General features: G+C 48.0%; 1 protein-coding gene across 1 annotated transcript in view; it reads right to left on the reverse strand.

Annotated features, from left to right (window-relative positions):
• Nucleotides 1-1,553: 1,553 nt before the first annotated feature.
• Nucleotides 1,554-23,091, reverse strand: part of LOC142198393 (uncharacterized) — a 600,588-nt gene continuing 579,050 nt past the window's right edge. The window contains exon 3 of the mRNA XM_075269420.1: nucleotides 1,554-3,216. Within this exon, the coding sequence (XP_075125521.1) occupies nucleotides 2,759-3,216 (458 nt within the window). The 3' untranslated portion in view covers nucleotides 1,554-2,758. The remainder of the gene's footprint in view (nucleotides 3,217-23,091) is intronic.

The following is a 23,091-nucleotide window of genomic DNA, read 5'->3' on the forward strand; positions in this document are numbered from 1 at the left end:
GCAGCAAGGTGTAGTAGGATTGTTCCCATTACCGACGCTGCAAACACCCCAAATGACCCCTGTTCTGCTTCAATACTCTGTAGAAATTCCTCCCTCCCCTTTCCCTACATTTCTAATGCTCTTCCCCTGAACTTTGATTGAGCAAACTCTCAGTTTTCAAGTCTTTTCTCCCACTTTCCCCGGCGCCTGCTGATGTCTCTCCCTACACTAAGTACAATGGAAAATGCTTGAATCTAATATGGTGGAAGGTATTTATAGGGCTGTGACATCACAGGACTGGCCGGCTGCTGATTGGCTGCACGCATGGCATTGTGGGTGATTCCACGTTCTCAGAGTTCCATGCCCCATGTCCAATCATGTGCAGAAGCCATTTTAGGAAAAAAATGTGATGCGTTACCACAAAGCATAGGGAAATTCAGATTCAATGCGAATCGAATATTTCCTGAAATTCAGATGTAATTCCACTTTGTCAACTTCGATTCGCTCTCCTCTAGTGGTGAACAAATTATTGCATGCAGCAAATCACAGAGACAATGGAATAATTTCAAGAGAAGTAATTAGAGGTTCACGAGGGAGACGTGCCAGCTTCTAAAGCCCTTTGAAGAAGTCACCAAATTTGTCAGCAGGGACAACCACAGCATCAGTGATGTGATCACTCTATTGTGTATCTTACAGGAATCCCTTCACATTCCACTATAGCACACTGTTGTCATCAAAAAACAAAACCATTTTAATTTCACATCTGCCCACATCACTTTTCCAGTGGCTCACAGCCACAAATACATCTCCGAACTAACAATAAGCCCCTGTAGCACTTACAAATCATCAAAACGGGTCGAGTTTTCTACAAAACCATTGTTTCTCGCACTATAACCACCATGTGTGTCTAAAAAAAACACAGACAAGCAGATTTTTCCAAATAAAAGGGTCATTTTTTGAACATTTTAAATACAAAGTTGCTTGAAAATCTTTCGGAAAGTCTATCGAGAAGAACTGATGGAAGGCTAGGGATCTTAACTGGCTTGAGAAGGTCCCTGACGCCAACAACCCCTGGAATAAATCTATTTCCTACATATATATCTGTTTAACCTCAACCATCCCCCTTCCCGTCCACGCCATACTTTGTTGGTAAATGGGAAAGGGAGTTGGGACTGGTATTCTCGCCCTCTGATGTCAAACATATCCTGTTTAGAGATGAGCGAGTAGTATTTGATCGAATACAACCGTATTCAAAATACTCGTGCTCGATCGAATATTACTCGCTATTCGAATGGAAAAATTCGATGCAGAGCCATCGTTGAGTGGCCGAATGCTGTACAGATGGCCAATCAACGCTGGTTCTTCTCCTACCTTTAGAAGTCTTCTCCGCGCAGTGTCCCCGTGGCGTCTTCCGACTCTGAATTCACTCTGCCAGGCATCGGGCCTGGGCAGAGCCGACTGCGCATGCCCGCGCTACAAGAAAATGGCCGCTTTGACTGTAAGCAGCCATTTTCTTGTAGTTCTGGCATGCGCAGTCGGCTCTGCCCAGGCCCGATGCCTGGCAGAGTGAATTCAGAGCCGGAAGACGCTGCACGGAGAAGACTTCTCGGAGAATCCAGCCCGACCCTCACTCGTGGACTTCGTAAGTTCAATTTGATCGAATGTTGCCTACCCCTGAAACGAGCATTTTTCCCCCATAGAGTATAATAGGATTCAATATTCGATTCGAGTAGTCGAATATTGAGGGGCTACTGGAAACGAATATCGAGTATTTAACTACTTGCTCATCTCTAATACTGTTGTGTTGGTTTCTTTAGATGTCAGGATTCAGGAAACCCCATTTTTTCTCCATAGAATTGACTACTCTATCTTTGATCGATGTTAGCTTTGGGCCTGTCTGAAGGGTCACACTCATACCTTTGGGTCACGAACCCCAAAATGAGTCCCTTCTGTGAGGCGATCGAGAGATTCAGTTCATTTGTCATGTTGATTTGAAGCAATGACCCAAAATCATTTTACTTTGGCCATCCTCTCCTGACTTCTTCCCGAGACAGGCATGCCTTATCACCTGGTTAATTCAGGCGACCAAACTATTGATTCCTCTTAGGTGGCGTGAGATGGGCCTCACTTCATCCCTCAATGGGAAGAAAAGATTTTGTACTGTGATATATAAGTTGTTTGCTGTGAATACAAAAGAATAAAGCTGGTTGCGGCCAGTTCTGAACTGAATCCAGGGTGTCGGAGTGAGAATTTAATGGATTTTCTTGACGTGCCAATAATCTTGACAAATAGATGGCAATCCCATATACTATTCAGACCCCAGAGTAGAATCATTGGAGACTAAGGAGAGCTAAAAAAAACCTCACCAAAAACATCAATACTGAACTTCCCTTATCTCTGTTGGGCCTTGGTGTGGTGTCCAATGCGGTCACCACTGAGGTCAATGATTGGGCAAACAGTGGTCACATGAAGAATCATGACCTTGCACAAGATATCATCGAGGCGGAATAAAGAAAGTTATGGACACGGCCAGGAGGCCCAAAAGAGGTGAGAGAAGGTGAATATGAATCTTCCACAAGAATTTTCCTCCATGGAGACCGGTCACATTTGTCTGTTTAAGGTCTGTGAAGATCCTGAATGATTACAGTTATGGTTTTATTTTCCATATACTCTCCTGTGTGACTTCTCCGATGATCATCAATATGGCTTCTTTCCTGTGTGAATTCTCTGTTGTTCAATAACACTAGAAATATTTCCATTACGGACATGAATATGGTTTTTATTTTGGGTGAAGTCTTTGATGTTTAATATAACTTGATTCGTCTTTAAAACCTTTTACACATTCTGTGCAAGAATACGGTCTCTCTCCTGTGTGAGTTTTTTGATGTAGTATATAGGGCGATTTTTTAGAAAAACTTTTACCACATTCTGAGCATCTATAAGGCTTCTCTCCTGTGTGAACTCTCCAATGTTTAACAAGAGCGGATAGGTTATTAAAACATTTCTCACATTCTGAACATGAATATGGCTTCTCTCTTGTGTGAATTCTCCTATGTTTACGATAACTCGAGCCATCTGAAAAACGTTTCCCACATTCCGAACATAAATATGGCTTCTCTCCTGTGTGAATTCTCTGATGCGTAACAAAATGTTCCTTTTTCTTAAAACATTTCCCACATTCTGAACATGAATATCGCTTCTTTCCGTTGTGAGTTTTTTCATGAGTTACAAGACCTGCCATGTTTATATATTCCCTTCCACATTCACCACACTGAAACCTTTTCTCCTCATTCTGGCTGGTACTTGTGGTCATTATCTGTGGTTGGTGAGAAGGTTCCTCATGATTGGGGGAATTATATGATGGATCTGTACTGTGACGTCCTGGATGTACATTAGGGGTAATGAGGTTTCCTCCTGAGGAGCGCTCCTTCGTATCTTCATCTGATAACATGACGTTTCCCTCAGAGATCTTACTGGGATTTCCTGTTACGATTAAACATGGATTTAGTGATTTTTTTTTTCAAATTACAAAGTAGAGAATCTATAACATTCCTATTAGGCTGGAAACACACAGGCAGATTATAATGTATCAGTGACTTAGCCCAGAAAGATAGAGGCACTACTCTTAAAGGGAATGTGTCACCAAAAAGTTATTAATGTAAATTACTGCATATTTTTGGACACTGTTAGAGACTAGAGGAAGCACCATCTGTGTACTGTATCATTGCACTCAGGCCTACAAGACCGGAGCCAACCCCATCTTCTACATATCTAGGTGCTTAAGGACGTTAGATGATGTCATCACAGTTCCTGTTACACATATAAACCTCGGCACAACTACGCTTAAAACTTATAAAGAACAGTTAGGGCTCCTTCACAGTGGGGAGGATTTTGGCACCGAGAGTGATGCGGGAAGCCACGTCACTCTCAGGTCAAAACCCGCCTGCCACGACCGTCGTGGTCGCGGATTTCCCCTCTGGAGTCGGCTCAAATGAATGGGCCGACTCCGGAGGTTGCTCCCGCCTGGCAGAAGCCGCAGCTCAGCGAACCGCGGAATCCGGCTGAAGAAAGGGCAACGTGTCGCTAGCGGAAAAAAGAACGCTAGTGGTCTCCATAGACCACCATTGTATGGAAGCGGATTTTGAGGCGAAATCCACTGTCAAAATCCACCTCCTTGCCCCCCGTGTGAACTAGCCCTTAAAATGCCCAGATATATTTTATAAGCTAAATGTGTAGCAGTGAAAAACTGTATGTGCATCACAGACATTGCTAAAGGACCCATGAAATGTCATGAAAGGTCCTTTAGCAACTAGTAAACCGCTGTGTCCTAAGTGATGCATTTATACATTACAGAGGTGACGCTCCTTCTGGTGGCCGATACTGAAGTATAAAGACTTATTTTATCATTATTATTTTCTGACTTGTCAAAAAAAAACAAAAATGACAAAAAGTTCTAGAATTAATAAACAGTCATTTAATTACCATTTATACTCGAGTATAAGCCGACTTTTTCAGCGCAGTTTTTATGTCCTCCTCGGCTTATACTCGAATCAGGGTCCATAGAGCATAGAGACTTGCAAGGACCTGCATAAATTAAACGAAGGGGGAGGTCCTTTAGTGTTACTGCTCTGTGATTGGCTTGTCATGTAGGTCACGTGACTATGATGTACCTAGAATGTAATATCTGCAGATAAGTCAGTGGCCAGGATTCATTGTGTCTTATAGAAGATGTCTGTCGTATGGAGGAGAGGAAGCTACAGTAAAGAGACAGTAACACACAGGTACCTGCTGGGTCACTAGTCCTAGTAATGTCAGGCATTTGGGGTTATTAATATTGTTTTAGTAACTCCATGTGCCTCACATTAATAGCAGTTACCCCCAACATGTCCCTCCTATTAACCCCTGTGTGTCCATATAAGGGTTACTAATATGTGAGACACATGGGGGGACTAATAAAGGACCTTAATGATGAAGATACCTAATTATTACCTCCATATGTCCCACATATTAGTAACTCGTATGTGAGGAACACAGGGGGTTAATGTGAGGGACATGAGGGACTGCTATTACTATGAGGCTCATGGAGTTACTAAGCTGTAATACACATGACCAGACTATCTGCAATGGTGGATTCCCCCACTAGGCTTATACTCGAGTCAATAAGTTTTCCCAGTTTTTTGTGGTAAAATTATGGGCCTTGGCTTATATTCGGGTCGGCTTATACTCGAGTATATATTGTTTCTCCGGTAACAAATTTTGAGATTGATATGAATTCAACTTCAGTCATTGATGAAAGAAAAAGAGGAGACCTTCCCCGACCTGACTCAGTACCCGAGAGGACTTCAGGTCAAATGTCATAATATCTTCTAGAATTTTCTAGATGTAAAACCATCTAACCTTAGTGATAAATTCCCAGCCTTTATCTCTATGACCACTTGTGTTTCCTCCAGTGATGGTAGACTCTAAATGAGAATCTGACAGAATCCAAGAAGTGTCTTACTCATCATCATCGTCACCATGATCTTACTCTTTCACCTCCCATCTCTATCCAGTAGTCCAACGCTCGGCTACAACTTCTGCTTTATGGGTTATAGTTCTGTTCTTAGTTTAATAGCTGGAATTACTTTCTGCCGGAGAGTTACTGGACTGGAGCTCTAAGGGGGAACCGACCTGAAGAAACCTGGGACTTCTCCTTCTCCATTCATGACCCCGTACCTGTGGTAACACCTCCTGGAATCTCCTCCTCCACTTCCCTCTTACACAGGTGATGGCCCCTCATCCTCTCTTCTTCAGCCTCCGCTTTAATATCAGTCACATCTTCTCCCTGATTTCTGGCAATGGCTCCATCTGTAGGAAACACACAGTGATGGGATAGATTGCCATGTGATGAGGAGATGATGGGAGTAGTAGTATCTAGAGGAGAAAGTCTCCGCTCCTTACACTGCTGATCAGTCCAGGAATCCGTCTCCTCTTCTGCTTCTTCTTTAACCTCAGCCTTAATATCCATCAGATCTTCATCCTAAACAGGGAAGAAAAAAAATGGGTTTTTGTATTTCCCGTAAAATCCTTTTGTCGTTGTAATCATTTGGGGAGATGGCACCATGGGCATAGACCTGGCCAATAGCTGTCGGCTCCGCCTCTGCGCTATATGCTCTCACGGACACTGTGCTAGCCAGTTTGTACCACAGCAGTAGGAGAGAGACATGAAAACAAAACACACGACCAACAACCACGTCTGATCCTGAAAAGGAACCAAAACAGCCCAGGGCAGGAACAACAAGGAACAAGGATGGGACAGAAGGATCCAGGGAGAGACAAATAGACACAGACCACTCAGACACCATCCAGGCAGAGAAGAGCGTGCTCATGTGGGTGCTTGGGATCAGAGCAGAAATTTGTTAAGACAATGTCCTCATTAATGGGAAAGGAAGAAATCGTCTTACGAAAAAAAGAATGTCACAGATGAAGGAAACATTGTCCTTGTGGAGAACAAGAAAAAGAGGCATCTAGGACAGAGCAGACAGTCCGGAAACCCTGAGGATGGAAGTAATGACCACCAGGAAGGCAACTCTCCAGGACAGAAGGGGAAGAGAGATATCATGCAGAGGCCCAAAAGCGTAAGCCTGGATCACCTCAAGGACGAGACAGGAGGATTCTAGGGAGAAACACACCACGTAGGAAGATCATCTCCGCCTGACACTGGAAAGCCAAGATCATCTGAAAAGAATGGACAGGGCAGAAACCTGTCCCTTAAGAAAGAAGGTTGACTTACAAAGGAATAGGCCGTGTACCAGGTCCCATGCACCAGGTCCGTTGAGGCCAATCCAGAGTCATTAGGATGGTTGGAACCCCTCAGTTTTAAGTTACTTGAGAACCCAAGTGAGGACAGGAGGGAAAAGGTACAGAAGCTGGAATTCTAACCACGGAATAACGAGAAGATTGAAGGCGATGGCCCGAGGCTCCTGGGAGCTGACCAGGTAGGTAGCAGGGAAGCTTGTTGTTCAGACTGGAGGCAAAGAGGTCTATATTGGGTGTGCCCCATCTCATGCACAACTGGAAAAGATCTCTCGTAAAGAGACAGGTCAAGTTTTTCTCTGTATAGGTAGACTGATGCTGGGCTGGATTCTGGCCAATCGTCCTGGGAGGAGAGAGATCCAATGAGACAGAGCTAAGAAGATGGTCCTCCAGTGGATTGATCTGGAGGGAGATCTCGGCTTAGGATAACAGGCCCTAAACGGTCAAGGCAACGAAAAAGCCTGAAAAACTGCCATCAGTGGAGATCACCTGCTCACCAAGGGGAGAAAAGCACTTCCCCTAAAAGACTGCTGTGGAAAAGAGTCACCAAAGAAACTCTCAATGAACCTGGGGACGTAAGAGAATCAGGCAGTCAAGGCTGGACAAAGACTTGTCTCAGCAGTCCACAATCGCCAACTGCAGAGGATGCGGCTGGAACTGAGCAAAAGGGATGGCCTAGAAGGTTGAGGCCATGGTGCCCAGGGCCTGCCTGCAGAGCTGAAGACATCATGTAGAGTTCCTCCAAAGGCGGGACACACCGGAGAGGATCTTCGACTTCTGGAAGAAGGATCTTGCTAAGATCATGCCCAGGAACTACATGCACTGAGAAGCCACGAGACAAGCTTTTTCCTTGGTGATGAGCCAGATGAATTGGTGAAGTAGGCACAGAGTGATCAGTCTGTCTTACAGGGAACCTTCACAAGGACCCCATCAGGTATGGAAACTTAGCAACTCTTCTGAAATGGAGGATGCCTAAGAGACGCCAACACCTTGGGGGACAGAGATCAGACAGAAGGGAAGAGCATCAAATTGAAAACGTTACAAACCCACCAAAGAATGAAGAAAACTCTGAAGGCACAGCACAACAGGAATGTGTGGAAGTGCTGCAGATGTCGATGGACAACAGGAAATTGCTGGTCTTCAGCCATACCATCACCAACCACAGAGACTCCATGGAGAACCTGGACACAGACAAACATTTTGGGCCCCTTCAGGACCAGGATGGGCCGTCCACCTAGGGAACGTTGAGCAGGGTGGTATAAAAGCACTGGAAATGCTCTGAAGTTGGGATGGGAAAGAGGCCCTGCCACTAAAGCGTGGAGCCGGCCTGAGGAAAAACGGTCATTTGAGCAGGAGAAGAAGGAAAAGAGGATGCAAAAAACCTTCCGTTTAGAAGGGAGGAGCACTGATCAACAACGACCTCTTGGAGCTAGGCATTGTAGACGCTGGCAAGCCAGATCTCCCAGAAGGAGGGCAGCTGTCCCTCCACCCGATGAGCCCCGAGTGGAGCTGTTTTCCCAAGAGATGCAGGCCTTGTTGGCTCAAGACACAGCGAAGGAAGGCTGCAAGAAGGAGCCAAACTGCTATAAAAGTCGCAATGGAGAAAGAGTCCACCCTGAGGGATCACTGAGGGAAACCGAATCTGCTAGGCCTAGGAGAGCCTAGCTATTGTGAGGTCCACTACAGGAGGCTCTGACCACTTGGAGACATATTGGACTGGAAGGAGAGACAAGGAAAGACCAAAAGCGCCCCTCCCCCCCACCACCACCACCAAAAAAAGGGCTTATTATCTATAATTATGCTCAGCTTTAGGGGCCCCAGTAAGAAAGGACTCAAGTGAAGAGGCACTAGAGGCTGAGGGGGCCCTGTGGAGGGGGGTCAGGTTTAGGAAAGTTACTGTGTATTCACATTATCCGCCAAGCACCACATGGTCAATTGAATTCCAGTTGCCAATGCAGTAAGTGGGGACTGGGTGACCGGAAAAGTGCACTTTTGCAGAATGCTGCGCCAGCATGGGGGCGGGGGGTTAGTGTGGACTTCCCTGCGCCTTAAACAAAAATAAAAATGATGTAAGACAGAAAGACCTGACTCGCGTCGTATCCACGGAGAGGGTATCGCCTATAGGCGGAGCCGACAATTTTTGCTGTTCCTACTGTCAAACTCTTAGTGGCCAGGTCTAGATCCATGGTGCTGCCTCAGTTTGGTCACTTTATGGTCAGATTCTGGTGAGACTTTAGCGCCCCCTGCCTGCTGACTGTCTGGGTCATTCTCCTCCGGGCAGTCCTGGGAATACAGAGGACTCAGGGGACATCTCTTTGGGGGAATTCTCCTATTGGATCCATCTGTGGAGACACAAACACACAGTGACGGAAAACAACAAACATTGTTGCTCACCTCCTATGGAATCCGGCACGGAGCCATGTTCTTCTTAGCCCCAGGAGCTCACAAGCTATGATAGACATGAAGTACTCTGGGTTCTCTCTGAATACAACTGATGGGGGAGGGGGGTGAACAAACATTGTAAATCCCCCCCCCCCAGCCCCACGGACTCCAGCATGGTCCCCGTTTTTTTCGGCGCTTCTCTATAAAGTCAGAGACCACTGATGTCAGCTGTCATGTTGGCATAATTGGGCCTCAGCGGTCACATGGGTTATGTCAGTCTCATTATGTCAACATTACAGCTGACATCAGTGGTCTCTGACTTTATAGAGAAGCGCCGAAAAGAACAGGGACCATGCTGGAGTCCGTGGGGCTGGGGGGGGGGATAACAATGTTTGTTGACCTATCCAAAGCCTCCACTAATGGTACTCTGAGGTCTGAAGAGAACCCAGAGTATAATAGTAGCTTGTGAGTGGCGAAACCAAAACTTTTAGAACATTCATAAGGTCCATTATGGGATGGGATACTATAATGTGTGCTAATATGAGATATTATACTGTGTGCAGGGGCCACTATGGGACATAATACTGTGTGCAGGGGCCACTATGGGGGATAATACTGTGTGGAGGGACCACTATGGGACATAATACTGTGTGCAGGGGCCACTATGGGACATAATACTGTGTGCAGGGGCCACTATGGGACATAATACTGTGTGGAGGGGCCACTATGGGACATAATACTGTGTGCAGGGGCCACTATGGGACATAATACTGTGTGCAGGGGCCACTATGGGACATAATACTGTGTGCAGGGGCCACTATGGGACATAATACTGTGTGCAGGGGCCACTATGGGACATAATACTGTGTGCAGGGGCCACTATGGGACATAATACTGTGTGCAGGGGCCACTATGGGACATAATACTGTGTGCAGGGGTCACTATGGGACATAATACTGTGTGCAGGGGCCACTATGGGACATAATACTGTGTGCAGGGGCCACTATGGGACATAATACTGTGCGCGGGGGTCACTATGGGACATAATACTGTGCGCGGGGGTCACTATGGGGGATAATACTGTGTGCGGGGGCCACTATGGGACATAATACTGTGTGCAGGGGCCACTATGGGACATAATACTGTGTGCAGGGGCCACTATGGGGGATAATACTGTGTGCAGGGGCCACTATGGGGCATAATACTGTGTGCAGGGGCCACTATGGGGGATAATACTGTGTGCAGGGGTCACTATGGGACATAATACTGTGTGCAGGGGCCACTATGGGGGATAATACTGTGTGCAGGGACCACTATGGGGCATAATACTGTGTACAGGGGCCACTATGGGACATAATACTGTGTGCAGGGGCCACTATGGGGCATAATACTGTGTGCAGGGGCCACTATGGGGCATAATACTGTGTGCAGGGGCCACTATGGGACATAAAACTGTGTGCAGGGGCCACTATGGGACATAATACTGTGTGCAGGAGCCACTATGGGACATAATACTGTGTGCAGGGGTCACTATGGGGGATAATACTGTGTGGAGGGGCCACTATGGCACATAATACTGTGTGCAGGGGCCACTATGGGGCATAATACTGTGTGCAGGGGCCACTATGGGGCATAATACTGTGTGCAGGGGCCACTATGGGGCATAATACTGTGTGCAGGGGCCACTATGGGACATAATACTGTGTGCAGGGGCCACTAATGGACATAATACTGTGTGCAGGGGCCACTATGGGACATAATACTGTGTGCAGGGGCCACTATGGGACATAATACTGTGTGCAGGGGCCACTATGGGACATAATACTGTGTGCAGGGGCCACTATGGGACATAATACTGTGTGCAGGGGTCACTATGGGGGATAATACTGTGTGGAGGGGCCACTATGGGACATAATACTGTGTGCAGGGGCCACTATGGGGCATAATACTGTGTGCAGGGGCCACTATGGGGCATAATACTGTGTGCATGGGCCACTATGGGACATAATACTGTGTGCAGGGGCCACTATGGGACATAATACTGTGTGCAGGGGCCACTATGGGACATAATACTGTGTGCAGGGGCCACTATGGGACATAATACTGTGTGCAGGGGCCACTATGGGACATAATACTGTGTGCAGGGGTCACTATGGGGGATAATACTGTGTGGAGGGGCCACTATGGGACATAATACTGTGTGCAGGGGCCACTATGGGACATAATACTGTGTGCAGGGGCCACTATGGGACATAATACTGTGTGCAGGGGCCACTATGGGACATAATACTGTGCGCGGGGGTCACTATGGGACATAATACTGTGCGCGGGGGTCACTATGGGACATAATACTGTGCGCGGGGGTCACTATGGGGGATAATACTGTGCGCAGGGGCCACTATGGGACATAATACTGTGTGCAGGGGCCACTATGGGACATAATACTGTGTGCAGGGACCACTATGGGACATAATACTGTGTGCAGGAGCCACTATGGGACATAATACTGTGTGCAGGGGTCACTATGGGGGATAATACTGTGTGCAGGGGCCACTATGGGACATAATACTGTGTGCAGGAGCCACTATGGGACATAATACTGTGTGCAGGGGTCACTATGGGGGATAATACTGTGTGGAGGGGCCACTATGGGACATAATACTGTGTGCAGGAGCCACTATGGGACATAATACTGTGTGCAGGGGTCACTATGGGGGATAATACTGTGTGCAGGAGTCACTATGGGACATAATACTGTGTGCAGGAGCCACTATGGGGGATAATACTGTATGCAGGGGCCACTATGGGACATAATACTGTGTGCAGGGGCCACTATGGGGCATAATACTGTGTGCAGGGGCCACTATGGGACATAATACTGTGTGCAGGGGCCACTATGGGGGATAATACTGTGTGCAGGGGCCACTATGGGGGATAATACTGTATGCAGGGGCCACTATGGGGGATAATACTGTGTGCAGGGGCCACTATGGGGTATAATACTGTGTGCAGGGGCCACTATGGGACATAATACTGTGTGCAGGGACCACTATGGGGCATAATACTGTGTGCAGGGGCCACTATGGGACATAATACTGTGTGCAGGGGCCACTATGGGGGATAATACTGTGTGCAGGGGCCACTATGGGACATAATACTGTGTGCAGGGGCCACTATGGGACATAATACTGTGTGCAGGGGCCACTATGGGGGATAATACTGTGTGCAGGGACCACTATGGGACATAATACTGTGTGCAGGGACCACTATGGGACATAATACTGTGTGCAGGGACCACTATGGGGCATAATACTGTGTACAGGGGCCACTATGGGACATAATACTGTGTGCAGGGGCCACTATGGGGCATAATACTGTGTGCAGGGGCCACTATGGGGCATAATACTGTGTGCAGGGGCCACTATGGGACATAATACTGTGTGCAGGGGACACTATGGGACATAATACTGTGTGCAGGAGCCACTATGGGACATAATACTGTGTGCAGGGGACACTATGGGACATAATACTGTGTGCAGGGGCCACTATGGGACATAATACTGTGTGCAGGGGTCACTATGGGGGATAATACTGTGTGCAGGGGCCACTATGGGACATAATACTGTGTGCAGGGGCCACTATGGGACATAATACTGTGTGCAGGGGCCACTATGGGACATAATACTGTGCGCGGGGGTCACTATGGGACATAATACTGTGCGCGGGGGTCACTATGGGGGATAATACTGTGTGCAGGGGACACTATGGGGGATAATACTGTGTGCAGGGGACACTATGGGGGATAATACTGTGTGCAGGGGCCACTATGGGACATAATACTGTGTGCAGGGGCCACTATGGGGGATAATACTGTGTGCAGGGGCCACTATGGGACATAATACTGTGTGCAGGGGTCACTATGGGACATAATACTGTGTGCAGGGGCCACTATGGGACATAATACTGTGTGCAGGGGCCACTATGGGGGATAATACTGTGTGCAGGGGCCACTATGGGACATAATACTGTGTGCAGGGGCCACTATGGGACATAATACTGTGTGCAGGGGCCACTATGGGACATTATACTGTGTGCAGGGGCCACTATGGGACATTATACTGTGTGCAGGGGCCACTATGGGACATAATACTGTGTGCAGGGGCCACTATGGGACATAATACTGTGTGCAGGGGCCACTATGGGACATAATACTGTGTGCAGGGGACACTATGGGACATAATACTGTGTGCAGGAGCCACTATGGGACATAATACTGTGTGCAGGGGCCACTATGGGACATAATACTGTGTGCAGGGGCCACTATGGGACATAATACTGTGTGCAGGGGCCACTATGGGACATAATACTGTGCGCGGGGGTCACTATGGGACATAATACTGTGCGCGGGGGTCACTATGGGGGATAATACTGTGTGCAGGAGCCACTATGGGACATAATACTGTGTGCAGGGGTCACTATGGGGGATAATACTGTGTGGAGGGGCCACTATGGGACATAATACTGTGTGCAGGGGCCACTATGGGGCATAATACTGTGTGCAGGGGCCACTATGGGACATAATACTGTGTGCAGGGGCCACTATGGGGGATAATACTGTGTGCAGGAGCCACTATGGGGGATAATACTGTATGCAGGGGCCACTATGGGGGATAATACTGTGTGCAGGGGCCACTATGGGGTATAATACTGTGTGCAGGGGCCACTATGGGACATAATACTGTGTGCAGGGGCCACTATGGGACATAATACTGTAAGCAGGGGCCACTATGGGACATAATACTGTGTGCAGGGGTCACTATGGGGCATAATACTGTGCGCAGGGGTCACTATGGGGCATAATACTGTGTGCAGGGGTCACTATGGGACATAATACTGTGTGCAGGGGCCACTATGGGACATAATACTGTAAGCAGGGGCCACTATGGGACATAATACTGTGTGCAGGGGCCACTATGGGGCATAATACTGTGTGCAGGGGCCACTATGAGGTATAATACTGTGTGCAGGGGTCACTATGGGACATAATACTGTGTGCAGGGGCCCCTATGGGACATAATACTGTGTGCAGGGGTCACTATGGGACATAATACTGTGTGCAGGGGCCACTATGGGGGATAATACTGTGTGCAGGGACCACTATGGGACATAATACTGTGTGCAGGGGTCACTATGGGACATAATACTGTGTGCAGGGGCCACTATGGGGGATAATACTGTGTGCAGGGACCACTATGGGGCATAATACTGTGTACAGGGGCCACTATGGGACATAATACTGTGTGCAGGGGCCACTATGGGGCATAATACTGTGTGCAGGGGCCACTATGGGGCATAATACTGTGTGCAGGGGCCACTATGGGGGATAATACTGTGTGCAGGGACCACTATGGGACATAATACTGTGTGCAGGGACCACTATGGGGCATAATACTGTGTACAGGGGCCACTATGGGACATAATACTGTGTGCAGGGGCCACTATGGGGCATAATACTGTGTGCAGGGGCCACTATGGGGCATAATACTGTGTGCAGGGGCCACTATGGGGCATAATACTGTGTGCAGGGGCCACTATGGGACATAATACTGTGTGCAGGAGCCACTATGGGACATAATACTGTGTGCAGGGGACACTATGGGACATAATACTGTGTGCAGGGGCCACTATGGGACATAATACTGTGTGCAGGGGTCACTATGGGGGATAATACTGTGTGGAGGGGCCACTATGGGACATAATACTGTGTGCAGGGGCCACTATGGGGCATAATACTGTGTGCAGGGACCACTATGGGACATAAGACTGTGTGCAGGGGCCACTATGGGACATAATACTGTGTGCAGGGGCCACTATGGGACATAATACTGTGTGCAGGGGCCACTATGGGACATAATACTGTGTGCAGGGGCCACTATGGGACATAATACTGTGTGCAGGGGCCACTATGGGACATAATACTGTGTGCAGGGGACACTAATGGACATAATACTGTGTGCAGGGGCCACTATGGGACATAATACTGTGTGCAGGGGCCACTATGGGACATAATACTGTGTGCAGGGGTCACTATGGGGGATAATACTGTGTGGAGGGGCCACTATGGGGGATAATACTGTGTGCAGGAGCCACTATGGGGGATAATACTGAGTGCAGGGGTCACTATGGGACATAATACTGTGTGCAGGGGCCACTATGGGACATAATACTGTGTGCAGGGGCCCCTATGGGACATAATACTGTGTGCAGGGGCCCCTATGGGACATAATACTGTGTGCAGGGGCCCCTATGGGACATAATACTGTGTGCAGGGGCCACTATGGGACATAATGCTGTGTGCAGGGGCCACTATGGGACATAATACTGTGTGCAGGAGCCACTATGGGACATAATACTGTGTGCAGGGGTCACTATGGGACATAATACTGTGTGCAGGGGTCACTATGGGACATAATACTGTGTGCAGGGGCCACTATGGGACATAATACTGTGTGCAGGGGCCACTATGGGACATAATACTGTGTGCAGGGGCCACTATGGGGGATAATACTGTGTGCAGGGACCACTATGGGGGATAATACTGTGTGGAGGGGCCACTATGGGACATAATACTGTGTGCAGGGGCCACTATGGGACATAATACTGTGTGCAGGGGCCACTATGGGGGATAATACTGTGTGCAGGGACCACTATGGGGGATAATACTGTGTGGAGGGGCCACTATGGGGGATAATACTGTGTGCAGGGACCACTATGGGGGATAATACTGTGTGCAGGGGTCACTATGGGGGATAATACTGTGTGCAGGGACCACTATGGGGGATAATACTGTGTGCAGGGGCCACTATGGGACATAATACTGTGTGCAGGGGCCACTATGGGGGATAATACTGTGTGCAGGGACCACTATGGGGGATAATACTGTGTGCAGGGGTCACTATGGGACATAATACTGTGTGCAGGGACCACTATGGGACATAATACTGTGTGCAGGGGCCACTATGGGGGATAATACTGTGTGCAGGGACCACTATGGGGGATAATACTGTGTGCAGGGACCACTATGGGACATAATACTGTGTGCAGGGGCCACTATGGGGGATAATACTGTGTGCAGGGGCCACTATGGGGGATAATACTGTGTGGAGGGGCCACTATGGGGGATAATACTGTGTGCAGGGGCAACTATGGGACATAATACTGTGTGCAGGGGCCACTATGGGGGATAATACTGTGTGCAGGGGCCACTATGGGGGATAATACTGTGTGGAGGGGCCACTATGGGATACTAAACTGCGCCATTCAATTTCCAACTATGGACTCAGACCAGATAAACGAGCTTTCGCTCCCCACACATATCAATGAGTCTTGGGCACCCATCATCCTTCTAGTGTAAATGCTCAGTTACTGTGGTAAAAGGAGACTCACAGCAGAGCCGGGTCCCATCCCAAAAACTGTTAACGGATGTCCAGCCATGTATAGAGCAGGCCGAGCCCCTGAGCTGTCCAGTATATATAAAGACTGAATGTACCTGTCAGCGCAAGCCTGTGACTATATATACAGTATATATGTACCCAGAAATATCTCTATATCTACACACACATAAATATATCCTCTTACCATGTGATGTCCGGGGGGGCCGGGGGTCTGTATATAATATATATATCTCCTCTTACCATGTGATGTCCGGGGGGGCCGGGGGTCTGTATATAATATATATATCTCCTCTTACCATGTGATGTCCGGGGGGCCGGGGGTCTGTATATAATATATATATCTCCTCTTACCATGTGATGTCCGGGGGGGGCCGGGGGTCTGTATATAATATATATATCTCCTCTTACCATGTGATGTCCGGGGGGGCCGGGAGTCTGTATATAATATATATATCTCCTCTTACCATGTGATGTGCGGGGGGGCCGGGGGTCTGTATATAATATATATATCTCCTCTTACCATGTGATGTGCGGGGGGGCCGGGGGTCTGTATATAATATATATATCTCCTCTTACCATGTGATGTCCGGGGGGGGCCGGGGGTCTGTATATAATATATATATCTCCTCTTACCATGTGATGTCCGGGGGGGGCCGGGGGTCTGTATATAATATATATATATCTCCTCTTACCATGTGATGTGCGGGCCGGGGGTCTGTATATAATATATATATATCTCCTCTTACCATGTGATGTCCGGGGGGGCCGGGGGTCTGTATATAATATATATATATCTCCTCTTACCATGTGATGTCCGGGGGGGCCGGGGGTCTGTATATAATATATATATCTCCTCTTACCATGTGATGTCCGGGGGGGGCCGGGGGTCTGTATATAATATATATATATCTCCTCTTACCATGTGATGTCCGGGGGGGGGGCCGGGGGTCTGTATATAATATATATATATCTCCTCTTACCATGTGATGTGCGGGGGGGCCGGGGGTCTGTATATAATATATATATCTCCTCTTACCATGTGATGTCCGGGGGGGGGCCGGGGGTCTGTATATAATATATATATATCTCCTCTTACCATGTGATGTGCGGGCCGGGGGTCTGTATATAATATATATATCTCCTCTTACTATGTGATGTCCGGGGGGGCCGGGGGTCTGTATATAATATATATATCTCCTCTTGCCATGTGATGTCCGGGGGGGGCCGGGGGTCTGTATATAATATATATATCTCCTCTTACCATGTGATGTCCGGGGGGGGGGGCCGGGGGTCTGTATATAATATATATATCTCCTCTTACCATGTGATGTCCGGGGGGCCGGGGGTCTGTATATAATATATATATCTCCTCTTACCATGTGATGTCCGGGGGGGCCGGGGGTCTGTATATAATATATATATCTCCTCTTACCATGTGATGTCCGGGGGTCTGTATATAATATATATATCTCCTCTTACCATGTGATGTCCGGGGGGGCCGAGGTCTGTATATAATATATATATATCTCCTCTTACCATGTGATGTGCGGGGGGGCCGGGGGTCTGTATATAATATATATATCTCCTCTTACCATGTGATGTCCGGGGGGGGCCGGGGGTCTGTATATAATATATATATCTCCTCTTACCATGTGATGTCCGGGGGGGCCGGGAGTCTGTATATAATATATATATCTCCTCTTACCATGTGATGTGCGGGGGGGCCGGGGGGTCTGTATATAATATATATATCTCCTCTTACCATGTGATGTGCGGGGGGGCCGGGGGTCTGTATATAATATATATATCTCCTCTTACCATGTGATGTCCGGGGGGGGCCGGGGGTCTGTATATAATATATATATATCTCCTCTTACCATGTGATGTGCGGGGGGGCCGGGGGTCTGTATATAATATATATATATCTCCTCTTACCATGTGATGTCCGGGGGGGGGGGCCGGGGGTCTGTATATAATATATATATATCTCCTCTTACCATGTGATGTCCGGGGGGGGCCGGGGGTCTGTATATAATATATATATATCTCCTCTTACCATGTGATGTGCGGGGGGGCCGGGGGTCTGTATATAATATATATATCTCCTCTTACCATGTGATGTCCGGGGGGGGGGGCCGGGGGTCTGTATATAATATATATATATCTCCTCTTACCATGTGATGTCCGGGGGGGGCCGGGGGTCTGTATATAATATATATATATCTCCTCTTACCATGTGATGTGCGGGGGGGCCGGGGGTCTGTATATAATATATATATATCTCCTCTTACCATGTGATGTCCGGGGGGGGGGGCCGGGGGTCTGTATATAATATATATATCTCCTCTTACCATGTGATGTCCAGGGGGGCCGGGGGTCTGTATATAATATATATATCTCCTCTTACCATGTGATGTCCGGGGGGGCCGGGGGTCTGTATATAATATATATATCTCCTCTTACTATGTGATGTCCGGGGGGGCCGGGGGTCTGTATATAATATATATATCTCCTCTTACCATGTGATGTCCGGGGGGGGGGGCCGGGGGTCTGTATATAATATATATATCTCCTCTTACCATGTGATGTCCGGGGGGGGGGGCCAGGGGTCTGTATATAATATATATATCTCCTCTTACCATGTGATGTCCGGGGGGGCCGGGGGTCTGTATATAATATATATATCTCCTCTTACCATGTGATGTCCGGGGGGGCCGGGGGTCTGTATATAATATATATATCTCCTCTTACCATGTGATGTCCGGGGGGGCCGGGGGTCTGTATATAATATATATATCTCCTCTTACCATGTGATGTCCGGGGGGGGCCGGGGGTCTGTATATAATATATATATCTCCTCTTACCATGTGATGTGCGGGGGGGCCGGGGGTCTGTATATAATATATATATCTCCTCTTACCATGTGATGTCCGGGGGGGGGGGCCGGGGGTCTGTATATAATATATATATCTCCTCTTACCATGTGATGTCTGGGGGGGCCGGGGGTCTGTATATAATATATATATCTCCTCTTACCATGTGATGTCCGGGGGGGCCGGGGGTCTGTATATAATATATATATCTCCTCTTACCATGTGATGTCCGGGGGGCCGGGGGTCTGTATATAATATATATATATCTCCTCTTACCATGTGATGTCCGGGGGGGCTGGGGGTCTGTATATAATATATATATCTCCTCTTACCATGTGATGTCCGGGGGGCCGGGGGTCTGTATATAATATATATATCTCCTCTTACCATGTGATGTCCGGGGGGCCGGGGGTCTGTATATAATATATATATCTCCTCTTACCATGTGATGTCCGGGGGGGCCGGGGGTCTGTATATAATATATATATCTCCTCTTACCATGTGATGTCCGGGGGGGCCGGGGGTCTGTATATAATATATATATCTCCTCTTACCATGTGATGTCCGGGGGGTCCGGGGGTCTGTATATAATATATATATCTCCTCTTACCATGTGATGTCCGGGGGGGCCGGGGGTCTGTATATAATATATATATCTCCTCTTACCATGTGATGTCCGGGGGGGCCGGGGGTCTGTATATAATATATATATCTCCTCTTACCATGTGATGTCCGGGGGGGCCGGGGGTCTGTATATAATATATATATCTCCTCTTACCATGTGATGTCCGGGGGGCCGGGGGTCTGTATATAATATATATATATCTCCTCTTACCATGTGATGTCCGGGGGGGCTGGGGGTCTGTATATAATATATATATCTCCTCTTACCATGTGATGTCCGGGGGGCCGGGGGTCTGTATATAATATATATATCTCCTCTTACCATGTGATGTCCGGGGGGGCCGGGGGTCTGTATATAATATATATATCTCCTCTTACCATGTGATGTCCGGGGGGGCCGGGGGTCTGTATATAATATATATATCTCCTCTTACCATGTGATGTCCGGGGGGGCCGGGGGTCTGTATATAATATATATATCTCCTCTTACCATGTGATGTCCGGGGGGGCCGGGGGTCTGTATATAATATATATATCTCCTCTTACCATGTGATGTCCGGGGGGTCCGGGGGTCTGTATATAATATATATATCTCCTCTTACCATGTGATGTCCGGGGGGGCCGGGGGTCTGTATATAATATATATATCTCCTCTTACCATGTGATGTCCGGGGGGGCCGGGGGTCTGTATATAATATATATATCTCCTCTTACCATGTGATGTCCGGGGGGGCCGGGGGTCTGTATATAATATATATATCTCCTCTTCCCATGTGATGTCCGGGGGGGCCGGGGGTCTGTATATAATATATATATCTCCTCTTACCATGTGATGTCCGGGGGGGCCGGGGGTCCTCCATCATCACCTCCTTGTACCGATCCTCGTGTCCTTCTAAATACTCCCACTCCTCCATGGAGAAATAGACAGCGACATCCTGACACCTTATAGGAACCTGACAACACAATGATACAGTCATCACCCCTCCCCCTCCAGTGCTGTTACTGGAGAATTTCCCAGCATTCCCAGCAGTGTCACCTCTCCAGTCAGCAGCTCCAGCATCTTGTTGGTGAGTTCTAGAATCTTCTGCTCATGGATCATGGAGAGAGGGGGAGGGGCTGTGATGGGGCCCCGGCTCCTGCTCCCTCCTCCTCCTGGCTCTGTGATGGGGCCCCGGCTGCTGCTCCCTGCTCCTCCTGGCTCTATGATGGGGCCCCGGCTACTGGGGGCCACACAGTCCCCCGATGTCTTCCTCACCAGTGAGTATTCCTGTGTATGGAGAGACAATTAGGGCTATAAATCCTTCCTGACCCCAAATCTGACATCAGAATAAATCCCGGGACCATCCCCCGATCTCCAGTGACAAAGAAAAACAATTTATTGTCTTTTCTAATAATTAATTGTTGTTATTATATTGTACTCCCGGGATAAACATAAATCTATCTATATATAGGGAGAGGTGAGAGGCAGAGAGCTGGAGTCCAGATATATCAGCCCCAGGTCTCTGACATATGTGAGGTCCAGGGCAGATCTGGAGAAGCCTCAGCACAGGTGTAGACCCCGGGCTCATTACTGACCCATAAAAGGCTGCAGCTCTTGCATTGCAGGGCAGTTCCATGAGGTGAGAGGAGGTGTGCGGGTCTGTCCTGTAACCCTGAGTCTGGTGACACAATGTTGCGTCTGTTTTGTTTGAGTGGGTGGAAGTAACCCACATGTATATATCTGTTCTATATGCGCTCAGCAGGGAGATGATAGAAATGTAGTACAGATACCTCTCCGCTCAGCAGGGAGATGATAGAAATGTAGTACAGATACCTCTCCGCTCAGCAGATAGATGATAGAAATGTAGTACAGATACCTCTCCGCTCAGCAGATAGATGATAGAAATGTAGTACAGATACCTCTCCGCTCAGCAGATAGATGATAGAAATGTAGTACAGATACCTCTCCGCTCAGCAGATAGATGATAGAAATGTAGTACAGATACCTCTCCGCTCAGCAGGGAGATGATAGAAATGTAGTACAGTTACCTCTCCGCTCAGCAGATAGATGATAGAAATGTAGTACAGTTACCTCTCCGCTCAGCAGATAGATGATAGAAATGTAGTACAGATACCTCTCCGCTCAGCAGATAGATGATAGAAAAGTAGTACAGATACCTCTCCGCTTAGCAGATAGATGATAGAAAAGTAGTACAGATACCTCTCCGCTCAGCAGATAGATGATAGAAATGTAGTACAGATACCTCTCCGCTCAGCAGATAGATGATAGAAATGTAGTACAGATACCTCTCCGCTCAGCAGATAGATGATAGAAATGTAGTACAGATACCTCTCCGCTCAGCAGATACATGATAGAAATGTAGTACAGATACCTCTCCGCTCAGCAGATAGATGATAGAAATGTAGTACAGATACCTCTCCGCTCAGCAGATAGATGATAGAAATGTAGTACAGATACCTCTCCGCTCAGCAGATAGATGATAGAAATGTAGTACAGATACCTCTCCGCTCAGCAGGGAGATGATAGAAATGTAGTACAGATACCTCTCCGCTCAGCAGATACATGATAGAAATGTAGTACAGATACCTCTCCGCTCAGCAGATACATGATAGAAATGTAGTACAGATACCTCTCCGCTCAGCAGGGAGATGATAGAAATGTAGTACAGATACCTCTCCGCTCAGCAGATAGATGATAGAAATGTAGTACAGATACCTCTCCGCTCAGCAGATAGATGATCTCCAAGGTGAAGTCTAATATTCTTCTGGTGATCTCAGTCCTGTCCTTGTCCATCCTTGGTGGGTCATTCAGGAGAAGGAGGGTCTGGAGGAGAAGAGGAGGAAACTGGATGAGCTGGAGGATCTAGTAGTGCAGGAGAGAGGAGGGGCCCGAAATCCTCCAGGGGCCACATCATGTGTGACATACAGGAGCTCCTCACATGGATACAGGAGGATTCCCACAGACACCAGTGATGGGGCCCATT

The sequence above is a fragment of the Leptodactylus fuscus genome, chromosome 3 (genome assembly GCF_031893055.1).
Source record: "Leptodactylus fuscus isolate aLepFus1 chromosome 3, aLepFus1.hap2, whole genome shotgun sequence".
NCBI lineage: Eukaryota > Metazoa > Chordata > Amphibia > Anura > Leptodactylidae > Leptodactylus > Leptodactylus fuscus.